Below are 20,307 nucleotides of genomic sequence, written 5' to 3' on the forward strand. Positions count from 1 at the left end.
CCACCTCCACCACCACCATACTACTACCACTCTCCTCCTCCTCCAGTCAAATCACCACCGCCACCGTACTACTACCACTCCCCGCCTCCTCCGGTGAAATCCCCACCACCACCATATTACTACCACTCACCACCTCCACCGGTGAAATCTCCACCACCACCATACTATTACCACTCACCACCTCCTCCGGTGAAGTCTCCTCCACCACCATACTACTATCACTCTCCACCACCACCGGTGAAATCTCCTCCTCCTTACTATTATCATTCTCCACCTCCTCCGGTGAAATCTCCTCCACCACCGTACTACTACCATTCTCCACCTCCTCCAGTCAAGTCTCCACCACCACCGTACTACTATCATTCACCACCTCCTCCGGTGAAATCTCCACCACCACCATACTATTACCACTCACCACCCCCACCTGTGAAATCTCCTCCTCCACCATACTACTATCACTCACCTCCTCCTCCGGTGAAATCTCCACCACCACCATACTATTACCATTCACCACCCCCTCCAGTCAAATCTCCTCCTCCACCATACTACTACCACTCACCACCTCCTCCAGTGAAATCTCCACCACCACCATACTATTACAACTCTCCACCACCACCGGTGAAATCTCCTCCACCTCCAGTCTACATCTACGCTTCTCCCCCACCTCCCACCCATTACTAGGCTCATCAAATTCAACCAAATTTCCCCATTATTCAAGTAAGTCCCCACGGTCCAAAACGTTCAAGTTACTCTTTATCACCCACTTCAATATTACTTTGTCCTAAAATCTCAGTTTCTTTCTTCACAGGTTTTCTTTTAAAAAATGGAATAAAGGAAGGGTCAATGTCAAAGAGGAGAAGAAGTGAACCAAATAAGGATCGTCGCGTGGAAACCAGGAGTCCTACATCACCAACAATGATCCACATCACTTCCTCTTATTCATTGTCGCTCATCTTCCACTTCTGCATAATCATCGTCGTGTCTTCGTCAAGTCAAATTGTTTCCAAGACCCCTTTAGATCGTTTCATACTCTTCTTTGTTTCCTTTTGCTGTTAAGTGAGAAAAATGGGTCTCGTAATTTATTTGTTTGTGCATACATTTTCTATATTTTTTGTTCTTTAATGTAATGAGAGATTTGTTAGCAAATAAAAAAGTGTTCAGTTTCTTGTTTCTTAAGGTTGTTCGATTTAAAAATATTTTCCTGTATTGAAAACATAACCTTGGAAAGACAAAAATTATTACAAGACATTCTTTTGAGTTGGGCACAACGTCGTTTCATATCTGTTCGTACAGACAGAATGTTATCAACTTATTATCTTCATTGCTTCAAACGCTGGAAAGTGGAAGTAAGTAACAACTTTGCCATCTTATTGGCTTATTAATTTATTGTGTTATGTAGTAGTAGTCCAAGAATCACTTTCGTTCAACTAATATCTACCTATTTTTTCGGTGTTGACTATTGAGCAATACTATTTGTGACAAAACACTGGATTGAAATTTCAATCCATTGAAAAAAATCAATTTAAAATACATTTGAATAAAAAATGAATCTAAACTTTGAAACGAATTGATATCAAACTTATCCAACTTAAATTTAGTTTTATTGTGTAGTTTGTTGTATACTTTGCTAACCGAAAAAAGAAGAAAAGCATATGAAAACCGGGACTAAACAACGAAATACACGTGATGAAAAACTGCTCAACTGTTGTCGAATACTAAATTATTGATTATGATATGGGCTTTCAGGCCCATCGATTAAACATCTTTGCGTCAAAATGGGAATATCGTAATTAGCTCTGATTAATTTCAATGAAGGTAACAACTTTGTTCTTAAATTAAAATGTTTTAATACCTTTCCATTAGACAGAAAAGTGAAAGCATAATGCTTACAAAAAACATAAAATCAAGTTGATATTTCTTTTTCCAAATCGTAAATTAGACTATGTAAACGTATTTGTTGGAAAAATTACTCTCTTCAACTTTGAAATTCACTTATAAATCGTGCTCAGACCAAAGTAATAATTGTGTGTCATGTCAAATAAATAAGACGAAAATGAAGAAGAAACAGCTGTGATTTCAAATGACGAATTGGAACGATGAACATTTAAATGATTTGGAGCCCTTAATATTCTGCGTGTTAGATGCGCTGTCTTATTATTATTATTTTATCCTCATATTTACTTTTATTTTGTTTATTAATTTTATCTATTGAATTTTCCCTTCTGGCTGCTGTTTTCTTCTCTCTCTCTCTAAGATTCGAAAGTGGTAAAGCTAATACGGAGAAGGAGGAGACCATCTCCACCCTCAAAATACAGAGAGATCACAAGCTTCAAGGGATTTCCATCTTTGCTCAATCCCTTGATATTGGTGTTTCTTCTTCTCGCTCTTCTCTGTGCCTCAGCGATCCGCGATTCGATTCAGCTCGAGTTTACATTTCCGGAGGTACGATCTAGCTGTTTTTAGATTAGATTCCTGTTTCCGTCTATTGAGTTTAAGTTTTTTTTTGGATTTCATTAGATCTGTGTTTCCATTTTGGAATCTCCGGTTGATTTTTTTGTCTAGCTTTTTGTTTAGAGGTGATAGTTTTGGGCCTAAGATCTGTGGAAGTTGCATTTTGAATGTCAATCTTGTTATTTGATCGATTCTGATTGGTACCGTCTGAAATTGAGTCTGCATAGGACCCGGATTTTGATTTGACTTCTTCTTTTTATTCGTTTGATTGTGCTAAATTGGGAGGTCATGTTGCGAGGTGGCGCTTTTCATTTCGTTGATTATGTTTTGGTGGAATCTTAACGAAGTAATAATCGATCATAGTCTCATCATTTTGCTGATTGATTTGTGGCCTTTGCTCTTACTGTTTTGTTATTGGATTCATCTTCCATTAACTTCATTTGTATTCCTTTTGAATGGACTTTGTTTCTTTTTCGTTTTCTCTCTTGCTCTATCCTTTCATGGTGATATATGTCTTGTTTGAAACAGTTGACAGCAAAGGTGATCATACTAGTTTTGAGACAGACTTCATAGAGGGTACTTGGCACATTTTCTTAAGAGCCAGTTATTCCTGGAACACATACGAAGATGAAGAAAGTCTTCGGTCAAACTGTCAGAGACCTGTAAGAATTTTAATGCCTGGAAGCGAATGATATTTTCATGGCCAATCGGTGTGTGGTTTATTTACTTTTCATTAACGATGCTTGGTTTTATGTTAAATTTTTTTTTAGCAAGAGAGAGGTCAACAAGAAAGTGCTCAAAGTGCCTGGAATTGAACAGAAGGTAAATGACCCTCTTAGCTTCTTCTCTGTTTTTGTTTTGATTGAAATTTTGCTTAAACTGAGTTCAGATCTGTTTTAGTTTAGATCATTTTCATTAATTTTCGTCATCTGGCTAGTGTGGTTATGGAATTTTTAGCGGCTTGTCAAACATAGTTTCATGTTGTTTCTCACCTCTCTTCAGGTTCTAGATGCTACTAGCAATGAGCCATGGGGTCCACATGGATCACTTCTTGCTGATCTTGCTCAAGCTTCGAGAAATTAGTTACTACAACCACTTTCCAACTGCTCTATTATGCTGTAATTATTACATTGCACAGGAATGACATAAATGTTACATCTCTTGCAGCCATGAGTACCAGCTGATTATGGTGGTCATATGGAAACGCCTTAGCGACACTGGAAAGAACTGGCGGCATGTCTATAAGGTAAAGAATATGAATGCCTTGTTGGCTTATTCCTGTTTACATTGCTGTGGCAGTGAATTGAAAAACAGTTTCCTGTTGGTTTACGTCTTCTATCCATTTCAGGCTTTGACAGTTTTGGAGTACATGGTAGGCCATGGGTCCGAACGTGTTATAGACGAGATTAAAGAACGTGCATATCAAATTTCGGTAATGACCACACAGAGTATATTATTTTAGAAGTATTCAGCATTAAAAGAATCCCTTTGTGCTCTATCTCAGCAGTTGACTATCTTAAATCATATCCATTTTCCATGTGGCAGACATTGTCCGATTTTCAGTATATTGATTCCGGTGGTAGAGATCAAGGAAGCAATGTTAGGAAGAAATCACAGAGCCTAGTGGCGTTGGTTAATGACAAGGAAAGAATAGCGGAGGTCAGACAGAAGGCTGCTGCTAACAGAGATAAGTAAGTTTGCTTGTCATTGTATCTTTTTTTTCTTACGAATTGCTGTAGTTTCCTCTCTGTGTTAGTCTCGCTGGACACATGTTTGATTTCTGGTTGCTAGTGGCCTTACAACTGTTATTATGCTTCCTAGTAGTCTATCAATTTGTAGATTGTGGCATTTAAAAGTATTATTACCTTCTGACTTTTGAGAGTTTTTAATTCTTAGAGATAAAAAATTTACATATTTTTAGGGTCAGATTAAAAATATGCTGAACATACCAACCTGACATTATCTTTACAACAGGTATCGCAGCTCAGCACCAGGTGGGATGTATAAGCCTTCAGGAGGATATGGGGACAGATATGATTACGGATCCCGGGATGAAGAGCGAAGTAGTTATGGAAGAGAGAGAGAATATGGTTACAGGGATGATGATAGAAATAGTCGTGATGGAGATCGTCATTCCAGAGACTCTGAAGAACGTTATGGGAGAGATGGTAATAGGGAAGATGATTACAGGGGAAGGAGCAGAAGTGTTGATAACTATCAACAGGGGTCACGGGGTAGGAGTTCAGATAGGGAACGGACGTTTGAGGATGATGGCCATTCTCAGGATGGGAGGTAATTTCGGTTGTACTTTCTGCTGTGAAGTTTGGGCCTCTTTCTTTATTGTATTAAGTTTTGTGGACATGTTAACTCATATCATCTTCTTTCGTGAATATGATAGAGGGCAGCTCCAGAGGAAGTTTTCTGAACAAAATATTGGTGCTCCACCTAGTTATGAAGAAGCTGTCAGTGAATCACGCAGCCCTGTATATAGTGAAAGGTGATAATTCTGCTTTGCAAAATGAGATCTACTTTGATTTCATTGGTTCTGAAGAATTTTTTTAATGACAGGGATGGTGGGGAGACCCCACAAGTTGCTGCTCCAGGAGCTGCTTCTCCTCCCCCCCCGCAAGTTGCTGCTCCAGTGGCTGCTTCTCCTCCTGCTGGAATCAGCACAGAGAATAAAGCTGTTAGTTTTGTTAATGAATCATCTCCTCAAAAAGTTGAGACTTTTGATGAATTTGATCCACGTGGTGCATTTTCAGGTACAAAGTTCTCGAAGTTTGCGATTCTTTTGTTCTTAGTTTGTTATATCTAGTGATTTTTATTAGTTTTCTTTGCCCTTCAACTCCTTGGCTGCATAAAGATTAAAAAGTTAATTACTGTTAAATTATCCAATAAACACTTAGGAAATGTTTTAGGACACCTTATTAGAGAGGGTGTATGATTGTATTCTTATTTCGATTTGTTATATTGTTATCCCATTAACTTCTGCATGTTCTGAGTGTGAGCATTGTGTTTCGTTTCTTTTCCAGCTACCCCTCCCACTGCTCCTTCAACAGTGGCTTCTACGTCTGCTCCTCCCACCTCAAACAGTGTTGAGGTGGACTTGCTTGGCTCCCTTTCAGACATATTTTCATCAAACGCATTGGCCATTGTACCAGCTGATTCCACCTCTATAGAAACCAATGGACAAGCAAACGCTGGTCCAGCGCCATCGTTTTCTACATCTCAGCCTTCAACTCAGGTATGAACACTGGGTTTGTACACGAAGATCTTGGTGGTTTACTAAGAGATGCCTTCCTTTAAATTTGTAACATTCTGACTGCTATTTGGATTGTGCAGCCATTTGATGACCCATTTGGTGACTCTCCTTTCAAAGCCTTCACTTCTACTGAAACCGACTCAACCCCACAGCAGAGTTTTGGAGCTCCTTTCCAGCCACCACCACCAGCCTTCAGCTCAGAGATGTCACATCCTGATACCGCTCATAACTTTGGCTTTGGGGACTCATTTTCCACTGTAACCAATCCTGATCCTGCTTCTCAGAGTGTGCAACCTCCATCAAACTCACCAGGTTTTCCCCAAGAACAGTTTGCTACATCTCAGAGTGATATTGACATTCTTGCTGGCATTCTCCCACCATCTGGACCACCAGTTTCACTCCCTCAACAATCGGGTGCCTCAGTACCAACATCTCAGTTTCCTCCCAGTGGAAATAACACGTATGATGGCTTTCATCCTCAGCCAGTATCTACAGCTCCAAACATGCCTGGACAAACTCCATTTGGGCAAGCTGCACAACCATATAACGTGGTTCCTCATTCTCAAAATATGACTGGAGCCACGCCGTTTCACAATGGAGGCTACATGCACCAGCCAGGCTCAGCCAGTTACACTCCTGGAGTAGTAACTTCACACCCTACAAGCGAAAGCTTCCTTCCAGGACAGGTTGCTGCTTCTTCATCGAGCTCACAGACTCATTACTCTACCCCCAGTGGACCGGCTGGTCAGTTCATGGCACACCAGGGTCATGGAATGCCGCCTTCCCAGGGTCCACAACGAACTCAATCCGGGCCTGTTACTCTGCAAGGGAACAACAATTTCATGGGAGACATGTTTTCACAGGCTGCACCAAACTCCTTAACGTCATCGTCATCTCATCCAGATCTCACACCTTTAACAGGAGCGATTGAGGTTGTTCCTCCGCCTCAGAAAAAGTTTGAGCCAAAATCATCAGTCTGGGCAGACACGTTGAGCAGGGGGCTTGTTAACTTTAACATATCTGGACGTAAGATAGATTTCCGCCACAACATGTGAGAAAACAAATTTCCAGGTTTGGAGCAAACTTTTCTAACACCTGTTCTTCTTTTCTACATATGTGCAGCTAAAACAAATCCATTGGCAGACATAGGGGTTGACTTCGAGGCGATCAACAGGAGAGAGAAACGCCTAGAGAAACCGACAAACACACCAGCAACATCGACTATCAACATGGGTAAAGCCATGGGATCAGGCACTGGCTTAGGACGCGCTGGTGCAACCGCTATGAGACCACCGCCAAATCCAATGGTAGGCTCTGGCATGCCCATGGGAGGTGGGATGGGTGTTGGTGGATATGGTGGTATGAACCAAAACCAAACCATGGGTATGGGAATGAGACCCGGCATGAACATGAACATGAACATGAACATGGGAGGATATGGCCAAGGCTATCCGATGCAACCACAAAACCCCGGGATGGTCCCTGGTCCAAACATGCCCGGTAACAACTACAATCCGATGATGGGTCAAGGTGGTTACAACCCTCAACAATCCTATGGTGGTGGATACCGGTAAGATCAAGCCAAAACATTACCACACTAGACTCCACTTGTAAAATCAAGAACGGAACACTCTCGCTCCGTTCAGCTATGTGCTTTTCTTTTTTTACCTCCGGATATGTAATATCAGTCCATAATAGTAGTCAGATTGGCCAGCTGCTTCACGGAAGTACTCAGGTTACATTATTCATCCCAGCATATTCTTCACAGTTCTTTTCACGTATCATTCTTTTTTCCTTTTCTTAGTAAGGACCAAATTGAGAGCTTGTTGTGAAATTTGTACCGGTGAAAGTGGCAAACCTCCCTCGCGTCTGCCCTTTTTGTTATATGCATATAATTTGATGTATACACATTTTTTTTTCTTTATTTTTTTTGGGTTTCACGTATTGAATATTTGTATAACATTTTCCATACACGGAACAAATAAATCATTTCATTCTCTCTTTTAACATTTTTGTTTGAGTGTATTTACGTTTTCTTCATTGTGTGTCATTCCAAAAAGACTTGGATTCTATCACCTCCAGTGTCTTTAAAGTCTAACAGAAGTTTCCCTCCGACTTCATCGGCTGCATCATCCAGCAATTGCTTCAGGTTCACGCCTCCTAAAGCTGCAAAAATCTCTCAGTGTCTGTAAATAACTCTGCCAAATGAAACTGAAACAGAACAACGAATATGAACTGAGTTTTGAAATACCTGGAACAATGTTGGTGACACCTTCCAAGAATCCGGCCTACTCCAACCATTAGACAAGTTTTTGCATCAGTTCGGACAAATGAAAAAAAAAACAAGGATTTACAAAAGACTTACAGGAATTCTGACATCGAGCTTCTCAAACCCATCACGTCCAATGATTTTGATCCTGAGAGATCGTGACCAGATTCTTGAAAATGGGTTTCTTGATTCACTATAAACAACCTCAGGTGTTATGACTTCAACAACTGGGTCCTCTCTCTGTTCTGGATCATCTTGAGCCACTCGTTGGTTACCATAGAGGCTACTTCTGTTCGTTGCTTCAAAAGGGAAAGAAAAAAACCAATATAAGTACTGATTGATATCTCCCAAAGATGATTCAACAGAAACCCTTCATGTCTCTCACCTCTCTCTGATGAGGAGGTAGCATACCGCTTCTCTTCCTCATGGTATGTGTCAGAACCAAGAATTTCTTCGATTTCTTCTAAAGACGGCATGCTTCCTGGTGGAGGAATTCGACCTCCCTTAATCGCCAATAGAGCATCCTGCAAGTGTTCCACATAGTTTAAGTCTCTTGGCCAGAGCAGTGAGGTTACACATTATTAGCATAAAGATTGTTACCTGCATTGCTTGAATCGATACACCAATCAAGGAAATTGGATATGCAACTAGCTTATATCCAATCTCTTCTAGCTCAAGTGGGTTTAGTATCGGAATTTTCCCACCACTTTCAAGCATATTAGCCTACAGAAAGATCACACAAATGCAACTTCATATCTCTCCCAGTAGTATCAAGATTAGATAAGTAAGAGCAACATATGGCGCAAGGTGAAGTTACCAATTTAGGAACTAGTGGATAGACATTGCAGAATGATTTCATCTCTTCTCTAGAAGCAAGAGAATCAATGGAGAGAACATCAGCTCCAGCATCTGTAAAGGCTCTAGCCCTAATGAGCGATTCATCCAGAGAAACCGCTTCTCGGGAATCAGTTTGAGCTAAAATGATAATGTCTGAATCACACTCTCTACGTGCATCTACCGCAGCTTTAATACGCATCACTGCTTCCTCTCTAGAAACCACTCTTTTCTCACGCGTAATATCGTCTCTATAATAAACCTGATCATTGATGATAATTCCCGCAAAACCAGCTTTGATATATCCCTTGACGGTTCTCTTAACATTCATCGCATTACCGAACCCATTGCCACCGTCTCCAATCACTGGAATTGATACAGATTGAGTGATTTGTTGACCTTGATCGACCATTTCTCCATAAGAAATGAGTCCTTTATCCGGTAAACCAATACGAGCTGCTGAAATCGAGAACCCTATTTGCATAGACAGATATCAGCAAAAAGGAGCCGGAAAGATCGAAAAGCAAACTTTTTTTTTTTAGAATTGAGCTAAAAACTGTAAAGTCTTGAACTTTAAGCAGAACACACAATCCACAACGGTAGAAGATCAATTTCGCAGCAATCAGAGACAGATCGTTTAATCTGAAATTAGTTCAGCAGATTCATCAACAATCATCTATATCCGATATATTCATTATTACCAGAGGTGAGACAGTAAGGAAAGCCAGCTCGCTCGACGAGTTTGGCACTAAGAGCATCGAAGCAACAGGGACCCTGAAGAACACCAGGCGATTGTAAAATCTCTCTTAGCTTCTTCGCCGGCGAAGATGGCTTCTCGTTTCCGGAGGAATCGGAAACTGCTGCGGTGACGATAAAGGCGCCACGGAATCGTCTGGATAGAGAGATGGGTTTCGCATATAATTGTCCGAAGTAAATGGTGAAATCCGGAGGGAAAAGGCTCGGTTTAGGTTGTTTTTGAAGAAGAATTCGAGGAGGAGACGAGCTGCAAAAGCTTAGTGCAGCCATCGAAGGAAGAAAACAAAAATTGGTCGAAAAGAAAGAGAAGAATTTGGACAAACCAGCCAGTTCCAGCTTTCAGGTGGAAAAACCAGACCGAACCAGATTAAATAGATAACTATTTTCTAATTTGATTGGGTTTGCGATTCGCGCGTCAAAAAGACTTTTTTTTTTAGAGACAGTTAAAGAATGTCACGTGAGTTCTTAGGGTTCACGTGATCATCTCCTTTGTAAAGCGGCCGACTTCAGACAAAACAAAAAAAAAAGAACAAACTTTTTCTTCTCTCTCGGCCGATTTCAACTCACGTCAATAGCTCGCCGTGCCTGTGCATCGTCGGTCTTAGTTGCTTCGACCATCTGATCGATCAGTAAGCGGTTGTTCCCTAAATAGTGTTTCTAAATTTTCGATTTTAGGCCTGACTGTATTGAGTAATAGGCTGATTGACTTAGTAATGACAATCCAAAAAACTGAGCTTTCTTAATTCGTAGTTTCAATATCCTAAGTTCCTAATTCTGTTGATCATATAGCTTAGCTAAAGTTCCAAATAGATAGATACAAAGTGATGGACTTTGCATGAAGATTTGTGCTTTCCGTCACTCATTTGCTGAAAACCTTAAAGAGTGAAAAAAAAACTCTAATCTGTTTTCTTTTCTTTTCTTGATTATTGCTGATTCTGTAATCAGCTACAGAGACTAGGTTAGATTCCATCCGGATGCAATGGCTCCAGAGACGGCTGTTAATGATCAGAGTTTAGCAAGGGCTGCGATTGAGAAGATGCTAAAGAATGAGAGAGACAGGAAGGAAGCTTGTGATGTGGCTGTCTCGTCGAAAGAACCACATAAAGCTGTTTCACTGCCTAATCGTTCAAAGTCATCAACTAAAAAAGGTTTTTTTGATGGTTGAGTTAAAGCCACGACTGGTTCGCATTATGAACTTTTTCTATCGAACTGTGATTGTGATGAAAATTTGGTGTTGTAGATCCGGAGGATGATAATTTTGCTGCATATAGAAAATTGTCCCATCCCGTTGATGAGAGTTTGCTGGCAACCGATGTTAAGGTAAGTTCAAGTTGTTGACTAGAGAAAACCACTGTCTTGTAGTTATTTTTCTTCTGTCTGATTTGAGATAAGGTTGCTCAATATGTGTGTGTGTGTTTTTTTGTGATTTAGTTTTCTAGTGCAAAGGGAACTATAGCAAACAGGGTTTTGCATAATCTCCTTCGAAGCGGTGACTCTGCTCAGAAGTACTTACAAGGTACTAAAAGGAAGACGCTGGACAAGGATAATGACATCTACATCCTCCTTGATAATTTTGTACAGTTACGTTCTTCAGCCTCTGGTTCTAAAAAGGCGACACAGCAGAATTCAAAACGTTCTAAAAGGCGTATGTCTATGAAGCGACTCAAGAAATCTGGTGCTTTGGATTTTCCTGAAAATCTCCAAAAGTGAGTTCTTTTTTTTTTTGCTGTCATAGAGATTGAACTGGCTCAGCCTGTGTATCTTAATTTGTTGTTTTAGTTATAATAGACTTTGAATGTTTTCTTTTATTTGGAGTGCAGGTTTGATTTGTTTAAGCCAATGCATGGTATGTGGGAAACTTACATGATGCAACTCATAAAGGTGACTGGGTAAGCTGCAGCTACTTATCTGATTACAGGAATACTAATTCAAACTTTGTGCTCTTACAAGGACGAAATTGAGGGGTGTAACGTAGCATTCACAATCATTTTAAGCTTGGTCACCATTCTTAGACAATATACTCTCATTTTGCAGGAAAATTCAGTTAGCTCAAACTCTTCTCTCAGCAGATCTTCACGGTGCTTTCATGTTTGGTAATCCTATGTTCTAGTGTTAGGATTGATCTTTTTGGCTCTCTCTTTCAAAAATCAATTTCTCTGCACGCTTGATCACACTTTGATACTATTCCTTGATCTGTCCACGGAAGATCTTTTTTCATGTTGTGTAATTTGTTCTTTCTAATCAGAGCAACCTGTTTTATTTGTGACAGTTGCTGAGAGCAAGATTGCATCATTCACTGGCTTACAAGGGATTATGGTGCGCGAGACATCCGAAACATTTGGAATAATCACAAGAGACGATAAATTTCGAGGTACCTTGAAGCTTTACACCGATTTGTCTACGATAAATGTCAAAATATTTATCTTCCCAAGCTTCTCAAGGCTTGACTTAGTTATTGTAATCAATCTGCTTCAGTTGTTCCCAAGAAGCTCTCTGTATTCATCATCCAACTCGACTGCTGGAAAATCACATTACATGGAGACAAGTTTACTTCAAGAGACAATGTTCTTCAACGTTGATGCTAAAATGAAGCTCTTGTCTTATTTTCTTTTTTATGACCACTGAAGCATCCTAGTCTCCCGAAATTTTGCTTTAAAGCCTTCCTTGTGTACCTAAGTCCTGTCACTCTAATATATTTCTCTTAATGTTTGTATGAAACTATGAATAATTCTCCACTGTAAAGATAATGTTTTTTATATTCTAATGTTTATTATAAATCTATAATATAAGAAAGTGAGTTTAAAAAAAAAGAAAGAATAATCCCATCTGGATGACCGCAACTAGAGTCAAAGCACAGTTGAAGAAGATTCCATTTCAGAAAACGAGGTGAGTCTTTGACTTGTTAACTTAAGAAATAGTACTTCACAAATTTGTCTTCTCTAATCTTGAAACCTAATTGCAGAAGAAGTCTAGACAAAAAAAGAAAAGAAAAGGATGAATCCATCACAACAAAACGTACCAAAGCCCTGTCCTAAGCATCTAATCTTCTTCTTCACTCCAGTCTTATTCTTCTCAATCTATTACATCCTCACTACTATCAAAACCATCACCATCTCCTCTTCCCAATATCCTCACCATCCTCCACAGCTTCAAGAACCTTCCATGTCCCATTACTCCTCTCTTCCAGAATCTTCAGAAAACCAATCATCAACATACTTTCCACTCTGTCCCAAGAACTTCACCAATTACTTGCCCTGCCACGATCCTTCAACGGCAAGGAAGTACAGCATTGAGAGACACTATCGGAGAGAGAGGCACTGTCCTGACTCAGCCCACGAGAAGCTCAGGTGTTTGGTCCCAAAGCCCTCTGGCTACAAAACGCCTTTTCCTTGGCCTATTAGTAGAAGCTATGCTTGGTTCAAGAACGTTCCGTTCAAGAAGCTGGCTGAGTTTAAAAAGACTCAGAACTGGATTAGGCTTGAAGGAGAGCGCTTTGCTTTCCCGGGAGGCGGAACTTCTTTTCCCAGTGGCGTGAAGGACTACGTTGATGTGATTCTTGATGTTTTGCCATTGACTTCTGGGAGTATCAGGACTGTTCTTGATGTTGGATGTGGAGTGAGTTCCGTTACATGATGAGTAGACAACAGAAATTGATTAATCTTGATGATATTCGACTGCAGTATTAGTGCTTGCGATTGATTTTGCTTGAACTCGAAATGTCAGGTAGCGAGCTTTGGAGCCTTTCTGTTGAACTATAACATCTTAACAATGTCCGTTGCACCGAGAGATATACACGAGGCTCAAGTTCAGTTTGCCTTAGAACGTGGACTCCCTGCTATGCTCGGTGTCCTGAGCACTTATAAGCTGCCTTACCCATCGAGATCTTTCGACATGGTCCACTGTTCTAGATGCCTTGTCAATTGGACTGCCTATGGTAATCTGTGTATCTAGTTATGTTCACTGTGTTTTGGATTTCCTCTGCTTCTGATACTGAAAGAGAAATAACATTTGATCCAGATGGGCTTTACTTAATGGAGGTGGATCGTGTTCTACGTCCTGATGGATACTGGGTGTTTTCTGGACCACCTGTAACATCAATGGTTAAATCCAAGAACCAGAAGAGCGTCATCAAGGATTTGCAGAAGCAGATGGAGAAACTAAATGATGTTTTCATAAGACTTTGTTGGGAAAAGATTGCTGAAAGATACCCAGTTGTCATATGGAGAAAACCTTCTAATCATTTGCAGTGTAGACAAAGACTAAAAGAAGCTCTTACTTTTCCTGGATTCTGCTCTTCTAGTGATCCTGACGCTGCGTGGTGACTTTACTTTCCCCAAAAATCTAAATTTCCTCTGCATCTTCAGTAGCTTAAGCATGATTTGGGAACATCTTTTTTTGAACAATAGGTACAGAGAGATGGCGCCCTGCATCACTCCACTTCTAGATGTCAATGACACACACAACAAAACCGTTCTCAGAAACTGGCCTGAGAGACTAAATAACGCGCCTCAGCGAATCAAAACCGGATCAATACACGGAGTGAACGTTTCCAGCTTCAAAGCTGACACTATCCTGTGGCAGAGAACAGTTGTCTACTATGACACTAAGTTGAAGTTTCTGAGAAATGGAAAATACAGAAACGTTATGGATATGAATGCTGGTTTAGGTAGTTTCGCTGCAGCATTGATCAAATATCCAATGTGGGTTATGAATGTGGTTCCGTTTGATCTCAAACCAAACACACTCGGTGTTGTGTTCGATCGTGGCCTCATTGGAACTTACATGAACTGGTAAGTCACTCAAAATGTTACTCATATCATCTAATTTGACCTCTCTTATTACCTCCTTGTTCGGTTATTACAGGTGTGAAGCTTTCTCTACATATCCTAGAACCTATGATCTGATTCATGCCAATGGTGCATTTAGCTTGTATTTGGACAAGTAAGATCTCTTTCTTTAACTTGAAACTTTGATTCACATTTTGTAAAATAATGTGTAATGGTATGTTTCTTTTTTTTTGTTCTTATGATGATAGATGTGACATTGTTGATATACTCTTGGAGATGCAGAGGATTCTTAGACCAGAGGGGGCGGTTATAATAAAAGACCGTTTTGATGTTCTTATCAAAGTGAAGGCTATAACCAATCAAATGAGATGGAATGGGACGATTTATGATCATGGAACAATACTAATTGTAGATAATTCAGTTAAATAAAATACTATTATGGTATTATTAATTTATTACACTATTAAGTTTTGGAAACTCTTGAGGGTGTTGATCCAAAGAAAAAAGGAAGTTTTTAAGAGATTCGTTGGTTTGGGTTCAAATTAGACAATATAAATACTAAGAGGAATATTAGGATGTATTGAAGAAAATAAGGACCTCAGTTAAATTTAGCAATAGTAAACACTTAACGACGATATCGTGACGGCGCCGTTTGGTCGTTTGTTGTGTGGAGGGAAGACTTGCCGACTGGAGAGTCCTAACGGCGTCTAATCTCACGTTAGACTCGTAGCTTCGTTTTCTCCTCTGCTCTTCTTTTATTCGTCGTTGTGTTGCGAATTTTCTCTTGCTTACAGTGGGGGTAGTTCGGATTTCATTCGAGCAGGTGATTTGTGTATCTTCTTCGGTTTCTGGGTTGATCATATCTAGGTAGGGTTTTTGGAATTCGTTGTTTATTTCACTGAATTTACGATTCAATGTCTCTGATTGAGTGTGCTTATTTGGATTCTTAGATTGATAGATGGAAGCTCTGTCATCTCTTACATTCAAGGGTTCTATTCCAGAAGCCATATTTGAGGCCAAAGGGCAGAAGAAGCTTTTCGTTGTCTACATCTCTGGTAAATTTTGGATTTTCCTTTTTTTCTTTTTCGGTAATTCTTGTTGAAATCCGATCATGAGTGGGTCATATCATACTGTGATTTCGATCTCGAAACTTGATCGGCTAATACTGAAATGGATTTGCTTCCAACTTTTAGGAGATGATGAGGAGTCAGATAAGTTGAACAAATTGACATGGGCTGAGGCATCGGTAGGTTTCTCTTGTTATATACTTTGCATTCTCAGTTAGTTACATCGAAATTGCAATCCAAGTTCATTGTTCATTCATAACATTTGTCTGATGTTGTTACCTGTTACAGGTGGCAGAGTCGCTGTCCAAGTATTGCATTTTATTGCATATCCAAGCTGCAAGTGTTGATGCCACAAACTTCTCTGCAATATGTATCCTTTCTTTTTTATGAGAGAAGTTAAGAATTCTCATCTAGTTATAAAGAGCTGTTCCTCTGGATTGTATAGTAAATGCGGCGTTTTAGCAGGCGTTCTATAGAATCTGGTTAGTAGGTTTGCAATATGAACATATCCTACCAGCCGGAAGAAGTAATGTTTTGTAGGATTATGTACCTCTGTGGTAGAGTTCAAATTAGTTTAAGAAGAGTGGACCTTAGTCAATTTGAAATCTTTTGGTGAAATCACCTTGGCTCATTTCCTGTGTTATCTCTAGGACTATACAGCTGCGTGCGTGTGTAATGCAAGTTTTTTCTGTTGATTTTCTTGAGGCAACAATTTGGGAACAAGAAAGATCCTTACATCAGTTTCTAGACCCATATTCATCTGTTCCTTGTATAGCTGCCATTGGATTCAGTGGTACACAAGTTTGGAAAAATGGTAAGACCATATGTATTTTCTGACTGAGAAATTCATTATAGCCAAGCGAACATGCTCAAGATTGATTTTTTTCCCTTTTATTTTTGCAGAAGGATTTATTGCTGCTGAAGACCTCGCATCCAGTTTAGAAAAGGCGTGGGTGGGACTTCATATCCAGGTACGTGGTAGCTGCTTCTCTCTCTCACACTTACTTATGATGTTGTTTATCCTTGTATTACATTTTCGTTTTATGGGTTTTATTTTGTTTGCTTACTAATGCCTTAGGCATTTCTCATTTTCAGGAAACAACTGCAAGTATCCTTTCAGCAGCACTTGCATCACAGAACTCAGAGCAACCTGATTCTAGTGCTTCTAATGTTGTCTTGCCTTCTGAAGGCGGTTCTTTAGATGCAGCGGTTGCATCTCCATCAGCGGCCTCTAGTGTTCAACCCTCAGAGAGAAAGTCAACGGAGACATCCGCATCAACAAAAGAAAACAATGATGGCACAGCTGTAGTTAAGGTTGTCCCTGGAGCTGAAATCATTTTCGCAGTACTTTACTTTGATGTTGTGCTTACATGGTTCAATCTTCTTCTAAAACAGGGAAACAAATCTGCTGAACCCACTATTTCGTGTGATAATGACGGTAATCAGCCAGCATCTTCTGTTGAAGACACTAAGGGCACTGTTGAACGTGGAGAGACTTCTTCACATGTTCAGGCAGAAAAGGAACCAATTCGTCCTGCAGCTTCAAGACCAAATGATAATACATCCAGCGTTCGATCTTCTACCGATAGAAAAAGGAAACAGGAAAGTGGTTCAGGTGTTATTGGAAGGGACACTAATTTAGCAAAATCTGTTGGTACAAAAGAGGCCATAAAGCCAAAGGATGAAGGAGGAGAGGAAGATGACGGAGAAAGTTACAAAAAATCATCTGATGTTCATTTAAACATTCGGCTGCCTGATGGTAGTAGCCTTCAGGAGAAGTTTTCTGTGACAAGTATATTGAGGATGGTCAAGGACTATGTGAACAGTAACCAAACAATCGGACTTGGTGCTTATGATCTTGCGATCCCTTATCCCCGTAAGGTGTATAGTGACCAAGGTACGTTAATTCTCCAATGAATTCAGTATATGTAAACGTTTTTTAAAGAACATTTAAGCTTGAACATACCGTCGTCCTAATCGAATATCATGTTCTGCTTTATATGTAACTCCATTACTCTCGATCTCTGCAGATCTTGAGAAGTCTCTATCCGAGTTGGGTTTGTTCGGTAGACAAGCACTTGTAGTGGTTCCGCGTAGAAGAGCAACCGTTTATCAAAGAGGGCCATCTTACTCGGAGTCTAACAACAACACAGACCCTGAAAACCTTAACAATGGTGGTTACTTTGCTTATGTTAGAAGACTGATGTCTTATGCAAACCCATTTTCATATTTTGGCGGCGGTAATGCAAATGCATCAAACTCTGGTCCAGAACCTCGAAGGAGTATGGGGGAGTACGGTGAGCAGCTCATAAAATCCTTTCTTATTGACAGAGTCATGTAATTGCTTAACTGATTCACCTTTTTTGTTTTTTCGTCCGTCTCTAGTACCAGTTGCGTCGAATACGGAGCTGAGGAACAATCCAGCGCAAATGGGCTCCACGTTTCATGATCCATCAGAAGGTAGGGGCAACGTTAGGAACAGGAGACCAACCACATCTAGGACTGGAAGTAACATTCATACGCTGAAACACGATGAAGAAGACGCTCCGTTTGGTGATGGAAATGCCTTTTGGAACGGAAACTCCACACAGTATGGCGGTGGAAGCGGCGGAGACAGTAATGATAGGCGATGAAAATGAGAGAAGCTAAAATCTGTTTGAAAGTAGTAGCAGAAACATTACATGTTTTTCTATCAATTGTTTCCTTATCTTTTGCTCGTATACAATTTAAAACCTAAAAGCTGAATAATCTAAGATAATTAAAAGTGTTATAACACATATCATATATGGACTCTTATACCGGCCCATTAGGCCCATCAGGGCATTGTACTTAACCTAGATTCTCTATGTACTCTATATATACATTCCAGTGATTAATAAAGTTTCTAAGTTTTTACAACACGTTATCAGCACGATAAGACTCTCTGAGCGAAAAACCCTAATAAATCCGGCCACCACCAAAACCCTAAAAGCAAGTCGAAACTTAAAAGACGCATATCTTCCAAACCGTGAGGAACCATAAGACGATCTACATATCAAATCGAAGCCCTCGACGAGACGAATCTACTGGTGAAAACCGTTTGTCGATCCAACGTCGGACGCGCCCTCACGCACACTTACAGTACACGACGATCAACCGAAAAAAAAAAACCAGATCCGAGTTTTTCCTTCTTCAACCAGCAGCTTCTCCAGTTTTGGTGATCAATCCTTGGAATTTGTAGCGGCTAACTGAGGTTTATTAGCTCCCAGTTTCATTAGCCTGTCAGAAATCCAAAGGTGGAAAAGGTATCTTCTAAAACTGAGAGCCATAGAACCTGTTGTTTAAACACTTCAAAACCCTATAAAAAAAAAAAAAAAAATCGATCTCTAATTGATTGAAAGTGTTTGATACTCTGATGATTGATTGATAACTTGTTGATTGATTGTTTAAATTACAAGTTTATGCATGTTCAAAGGTTTTAAACTCGTTTTATAAAACTCTAATCTACAAAAACCTAACAACCGTTTTTGGCCATGTTTATGGCATAAACCTATTCGATTTTCTTCATGTTTAATAAGCTTGTTGCAGCTTATTTGATTGTTGATTCTCTTGCTTAAAACACTTGATTGAATAAACTAAGAAAATCAACCCTAAATCCTAAGCTTGATTCACGATTTTGTAATCTTCAAAATCGTAAGTCATAATGCTTAAACCCTAGTCCTTTTCACGTGATTTCTTTGTTGTCCTTATGAAATTATTAAAACCATCGACCACAGATCCTATAGATCTCGAAATCACATCCAAAATATGTTTTCCAAACCGTTAAAACCCTAGATAAAACCCTAATCATATTCGGCTCCCCTAGGGTTCCTCCTAAACCGCCTAAAACCGGCTAAACCTGGTTCTCATTAACCGAAATTATATTCGGCTTTAACCGATTAAATCACAGCTATTAAACCGACATCATGTTCGGGGTAACTAAAACCATACCCTTTAAAATTTACTATTTCCGAGAAAGTTCCCTCTAATAGAAAGTTTCCTCATATAAAAACTTTCCTCATATAGAAATTTTCCCGACATAGAAACTTTCCTCATTTAGAAAATTACCCAAATTAGAAACTTTCCAAATTTAGAAACTTTCCTAAAATAGAAATATTCTCAAAATAGAAAGTTTCATCATCAGCATTCAAAATTTTCTCAAAACAATCCCTAACAAAATCAATCTCATGTTTCAGATGTCAAACATTCAGAAATGTGAATTCGAGGCCCTTCACGTCTCCGAGGATAACTACCTCGAGTGGGCCCTAGACATGCGCTTGTTCCTCGCATCGAAAGAACTCGATGCGTGTATTACCGACGGTAACACCGCATCCCGTAAGGGACAGTCTCAGGCGATATGTCACATACGCCATCATCTGGCCCCGAGCCTTAAGCAGCAATATCTCACTCTTGAGAATCCACTTGAATTGTGGCAAGCGCTGAAAAAGCGATATGACCATCAGAAAATGGTCCAGTTGCCTCAGGCAGATTTCGACTGGAAGAACCTTCGTTTCCAGGACTACAAATCCGTAGATGATTACAACAACGAACTCTTTCGTATTGTTGCCATCCGGAAACTCTGTGGCGAGGATGTGACAGATAATGATCTCCTCGAGAAAACATTATCCACATTCAGCACAGAGAATGTTGTGCTCCAACAACAATACCGTGCAATGAAACACACATTGTACGAAGACTTGTTGTCCTGTCTTCTCCTCGCTGAGAAGAATAACCAGCTGCTTATGAGGAACAGCGCTATGAGGCCCCCGGGATCGGCTCCTGTCCCAGCTTCTCGTCAAGAGTCCTACCATGTTCAACCCGATAGATCCTCAGATCACCGCCGTGGACGTGGTAATGGACGTG

General features: G+C 40.0%; 6 protein-coding genes across 10 annotated transcripts; 5 read left to right on the forward strand and 1 right to left on the reverse strand.

Moving 5' to 3' along the window:
• Nucleotides 1-3: 3 nt before the first annotated feature.
• Nucleotides 4-1,171, forward strand: LOC112086187 (extensin-2-like; the record flags this gene model as incomplete). Its single annotated transcript, XM_024154977.1, has 2 exons — nucleotides 4-717; nucleotides 809-1,171. A coding segment is annotated over one exon (678 nt), but the record flags the coding sequence as incomplete, so codon positions are not given.
• A 1,032-nt stretch (nucleotides 1,172-2,203) lies between these two features.
• On the forward strand, nucleotides 2,204-7,722 carry LOC18015793 (clathrin interactor EPSIN 2). 3 transcript variants are annotated; one of them, XM_006397419.2, is made up of 13 exons: nucleotides 2,204-2,442; nucleotides 2,980-3,113; nucleotides 3,222-3,273; nucleotides 3,454-3,533; nucleotides 3,619-3,697; nucleotides 3,800-3,883; nucleotides 3,997-4,142; nucleotides 4,426-4,743; nucleotides 4,850-4,948; nucleotides 5,020-5,213; nucleotides 5,484-5,695; nucleotides 5,794-6,784; nucleotides 6,857-7,722. In XM_006397419.2, the coding sequence occupies exons 2-12, from the start codon at nucleotides 3,079-3,081 to the stop codon at nucleotides 6,766-6,768; spliced, it is 2,274 nt and encodes a 757-aa protein (XP_006397482.1). In that variant the 5' UTR covers nucleotides 2,204-2,442; nucleotides 2,980-3,078; the 3' UTR covers nucleotides 6,769-6,784; nucleotides 6,857-7,722. The 3 variants fall into 3 exon arrangements, with proteins under 3 accessions (XP_006397482.1, XP_024010886.1, XP_006397483.1); XM_024155118.1 differs by having other exon boundaries at nucleotides 5,794-6,764; XM_006397420.2 differs by having other exon boundaries at nucleotides 2,205-2,442; nucleotides 5,794-6,739; nucleotides 6,836-7,722.
• Nucleotides 7,665-9,899, reverse strand: LOC18015744 (2,3-dimethylmalate lyase). Its single transcript, XM_006397418.2, has 7 exons — nucleotides 9,518-9,899; nucleotides 8,800-9,290; nucleotides 8,583-8,705; nucleotides 8,368-8,506; nucleotides 8,079-8,281; nucleotides 7,965-8,001; nucleotides 7,665-7,879 (listed from the first exon to the last, which is right to left on the reverse strand). Exons 1-7 carry the CDS (start codon nucleotides 9,840-9,842, stop codon nucleotides 7,761-7,763), a joined length of 1,437 nt encoding a protein of 478 aa, XP_006397481.1. The 5' UTR covers nucleotides 9,843-9,899; the 3' UTR covers nucleotides 7,665-7,760.
• Nucleotides 9,900-10,098: 199 nt separating this feature from the next.
• On the forward strand, nucleotides 10,099-12,328 carry LOC18015601 (ribonuclease P protein subunit p29). 2 transcript variants are annotated; one of them, XM_024155034.1, is made up of 8 exons: nucleotides 10,099-10,201; nucleotides 10,518-10,720; nucleotides 10,813-10,892; nucleotides 11,004-11,278; nucleotides 11,393-11,461; nucleotides 11,607-11,665; nucleotides 11,842-11,943; nucleotides 12,048-12,328. In XM_024155034.1, exons 2-8 carry the CDS (start codon nucleotides 10,552-10,554, stop codon nucleotides 12,149-12,151), a joined length of 858 nt encoding a protein of 285 aa, XP_024010802.1. In that variant the 5' UTR covers nucleotides 10,099-10,201; nucleotides 10,518-10,551; the 3' UTR covers nucleotides 12,152-12,328. The 2 variants fall into 2 exon arrangements, with proteins under 2 accessions (XP_024010802.1, XP_006397484.2); XM_006397421.2 differs by having other exon boundaries at nucleotides 10,106-10,208; nucleotides 12,048-12,303.
• A 238-nt stretch (nucleotides 12,329-12,566) lies between these two features.
• On the forward strand, nucleotides 12,567-14,788 carry LOC18015463 (probable methyltransferase PMT19). The gene is made up of 6 exons (XM_006397422.1): nucleotides 12,567-13,187; nucleotides 13,296-13,506; nucleotides 13,590-13,890; nucleotides 13,979-14,362; nucleotides 14,436-14,513; nucleotides 14,608-14,788. Exons 1-6 carry the CDS (start codon nucleotides 12,567-12,569, stop codon nucleotides 14,786-14,788), a joined length of 1,776 nt encoding a protein of 591 aa, XP_006397485.1.
• Nucleotides 14,789-15,123: 335 nt separating this feature from the next.
• Nucleotides 15,124-18,208, forward strand: LOC18015784 (plant UBX domain-containing protein 11). Of its 2 annotated transcripts, none has more exons than XM_006397423.2 (10): nucleotides 15,124-15,226; nucleotides 15,310-15,414; nucleotides 15,553-15,605; nucleotides 15,715-15,796; nucleotides 16,175-16,240; nucleotides 16,330-16,397; nucleotides 16,522-16,740; nucleotides 16,822-17,323; nucleotides 17,457-17,723; nucleotides 17,812-18,208. In XM_006397423.2, exons 2-10 carry the CDS (start codon nucleotides 15,318-15,320, stop codon nucleotides 18,057-18,059), a joined length of 1,602 nt encoding a protein of 533 aa, XP_006397486.1. In that variant the 5' UTR covers nucleotides 15,124-15,226; nucleotides 15,310-15,317; the 3' UTR covers nucleotides 18,060-18,208. The 2 variants fall into 2 exon arrangements, with proteins under 2 accessions (XP_006397486.1, XP_024010863.1); XM_024155095.1 differs by having other exon boundaries at nucleotides 15,130-15,182.
• The last annotated feature ends 2,099 nt before the right edge of the window (nucleotides 18,209-20,307 follow it).

This window comes from Eutrema salsugineum, unplaced genomic scaffold (assembly GCF_000478725.1).
Source record: "Eutrema salsugineum unplaced genomic scaffold, Eutsalg1_0 scaffold_22, whole genome shotgun sequence".
Classification (NCBI taxonomy): Eukaryota; Viridiplantae; Streptophyta; class Magnoliopsida; order Brassicales; family Brassicaceae; genus Eutrema; species Eutrema salsugineum.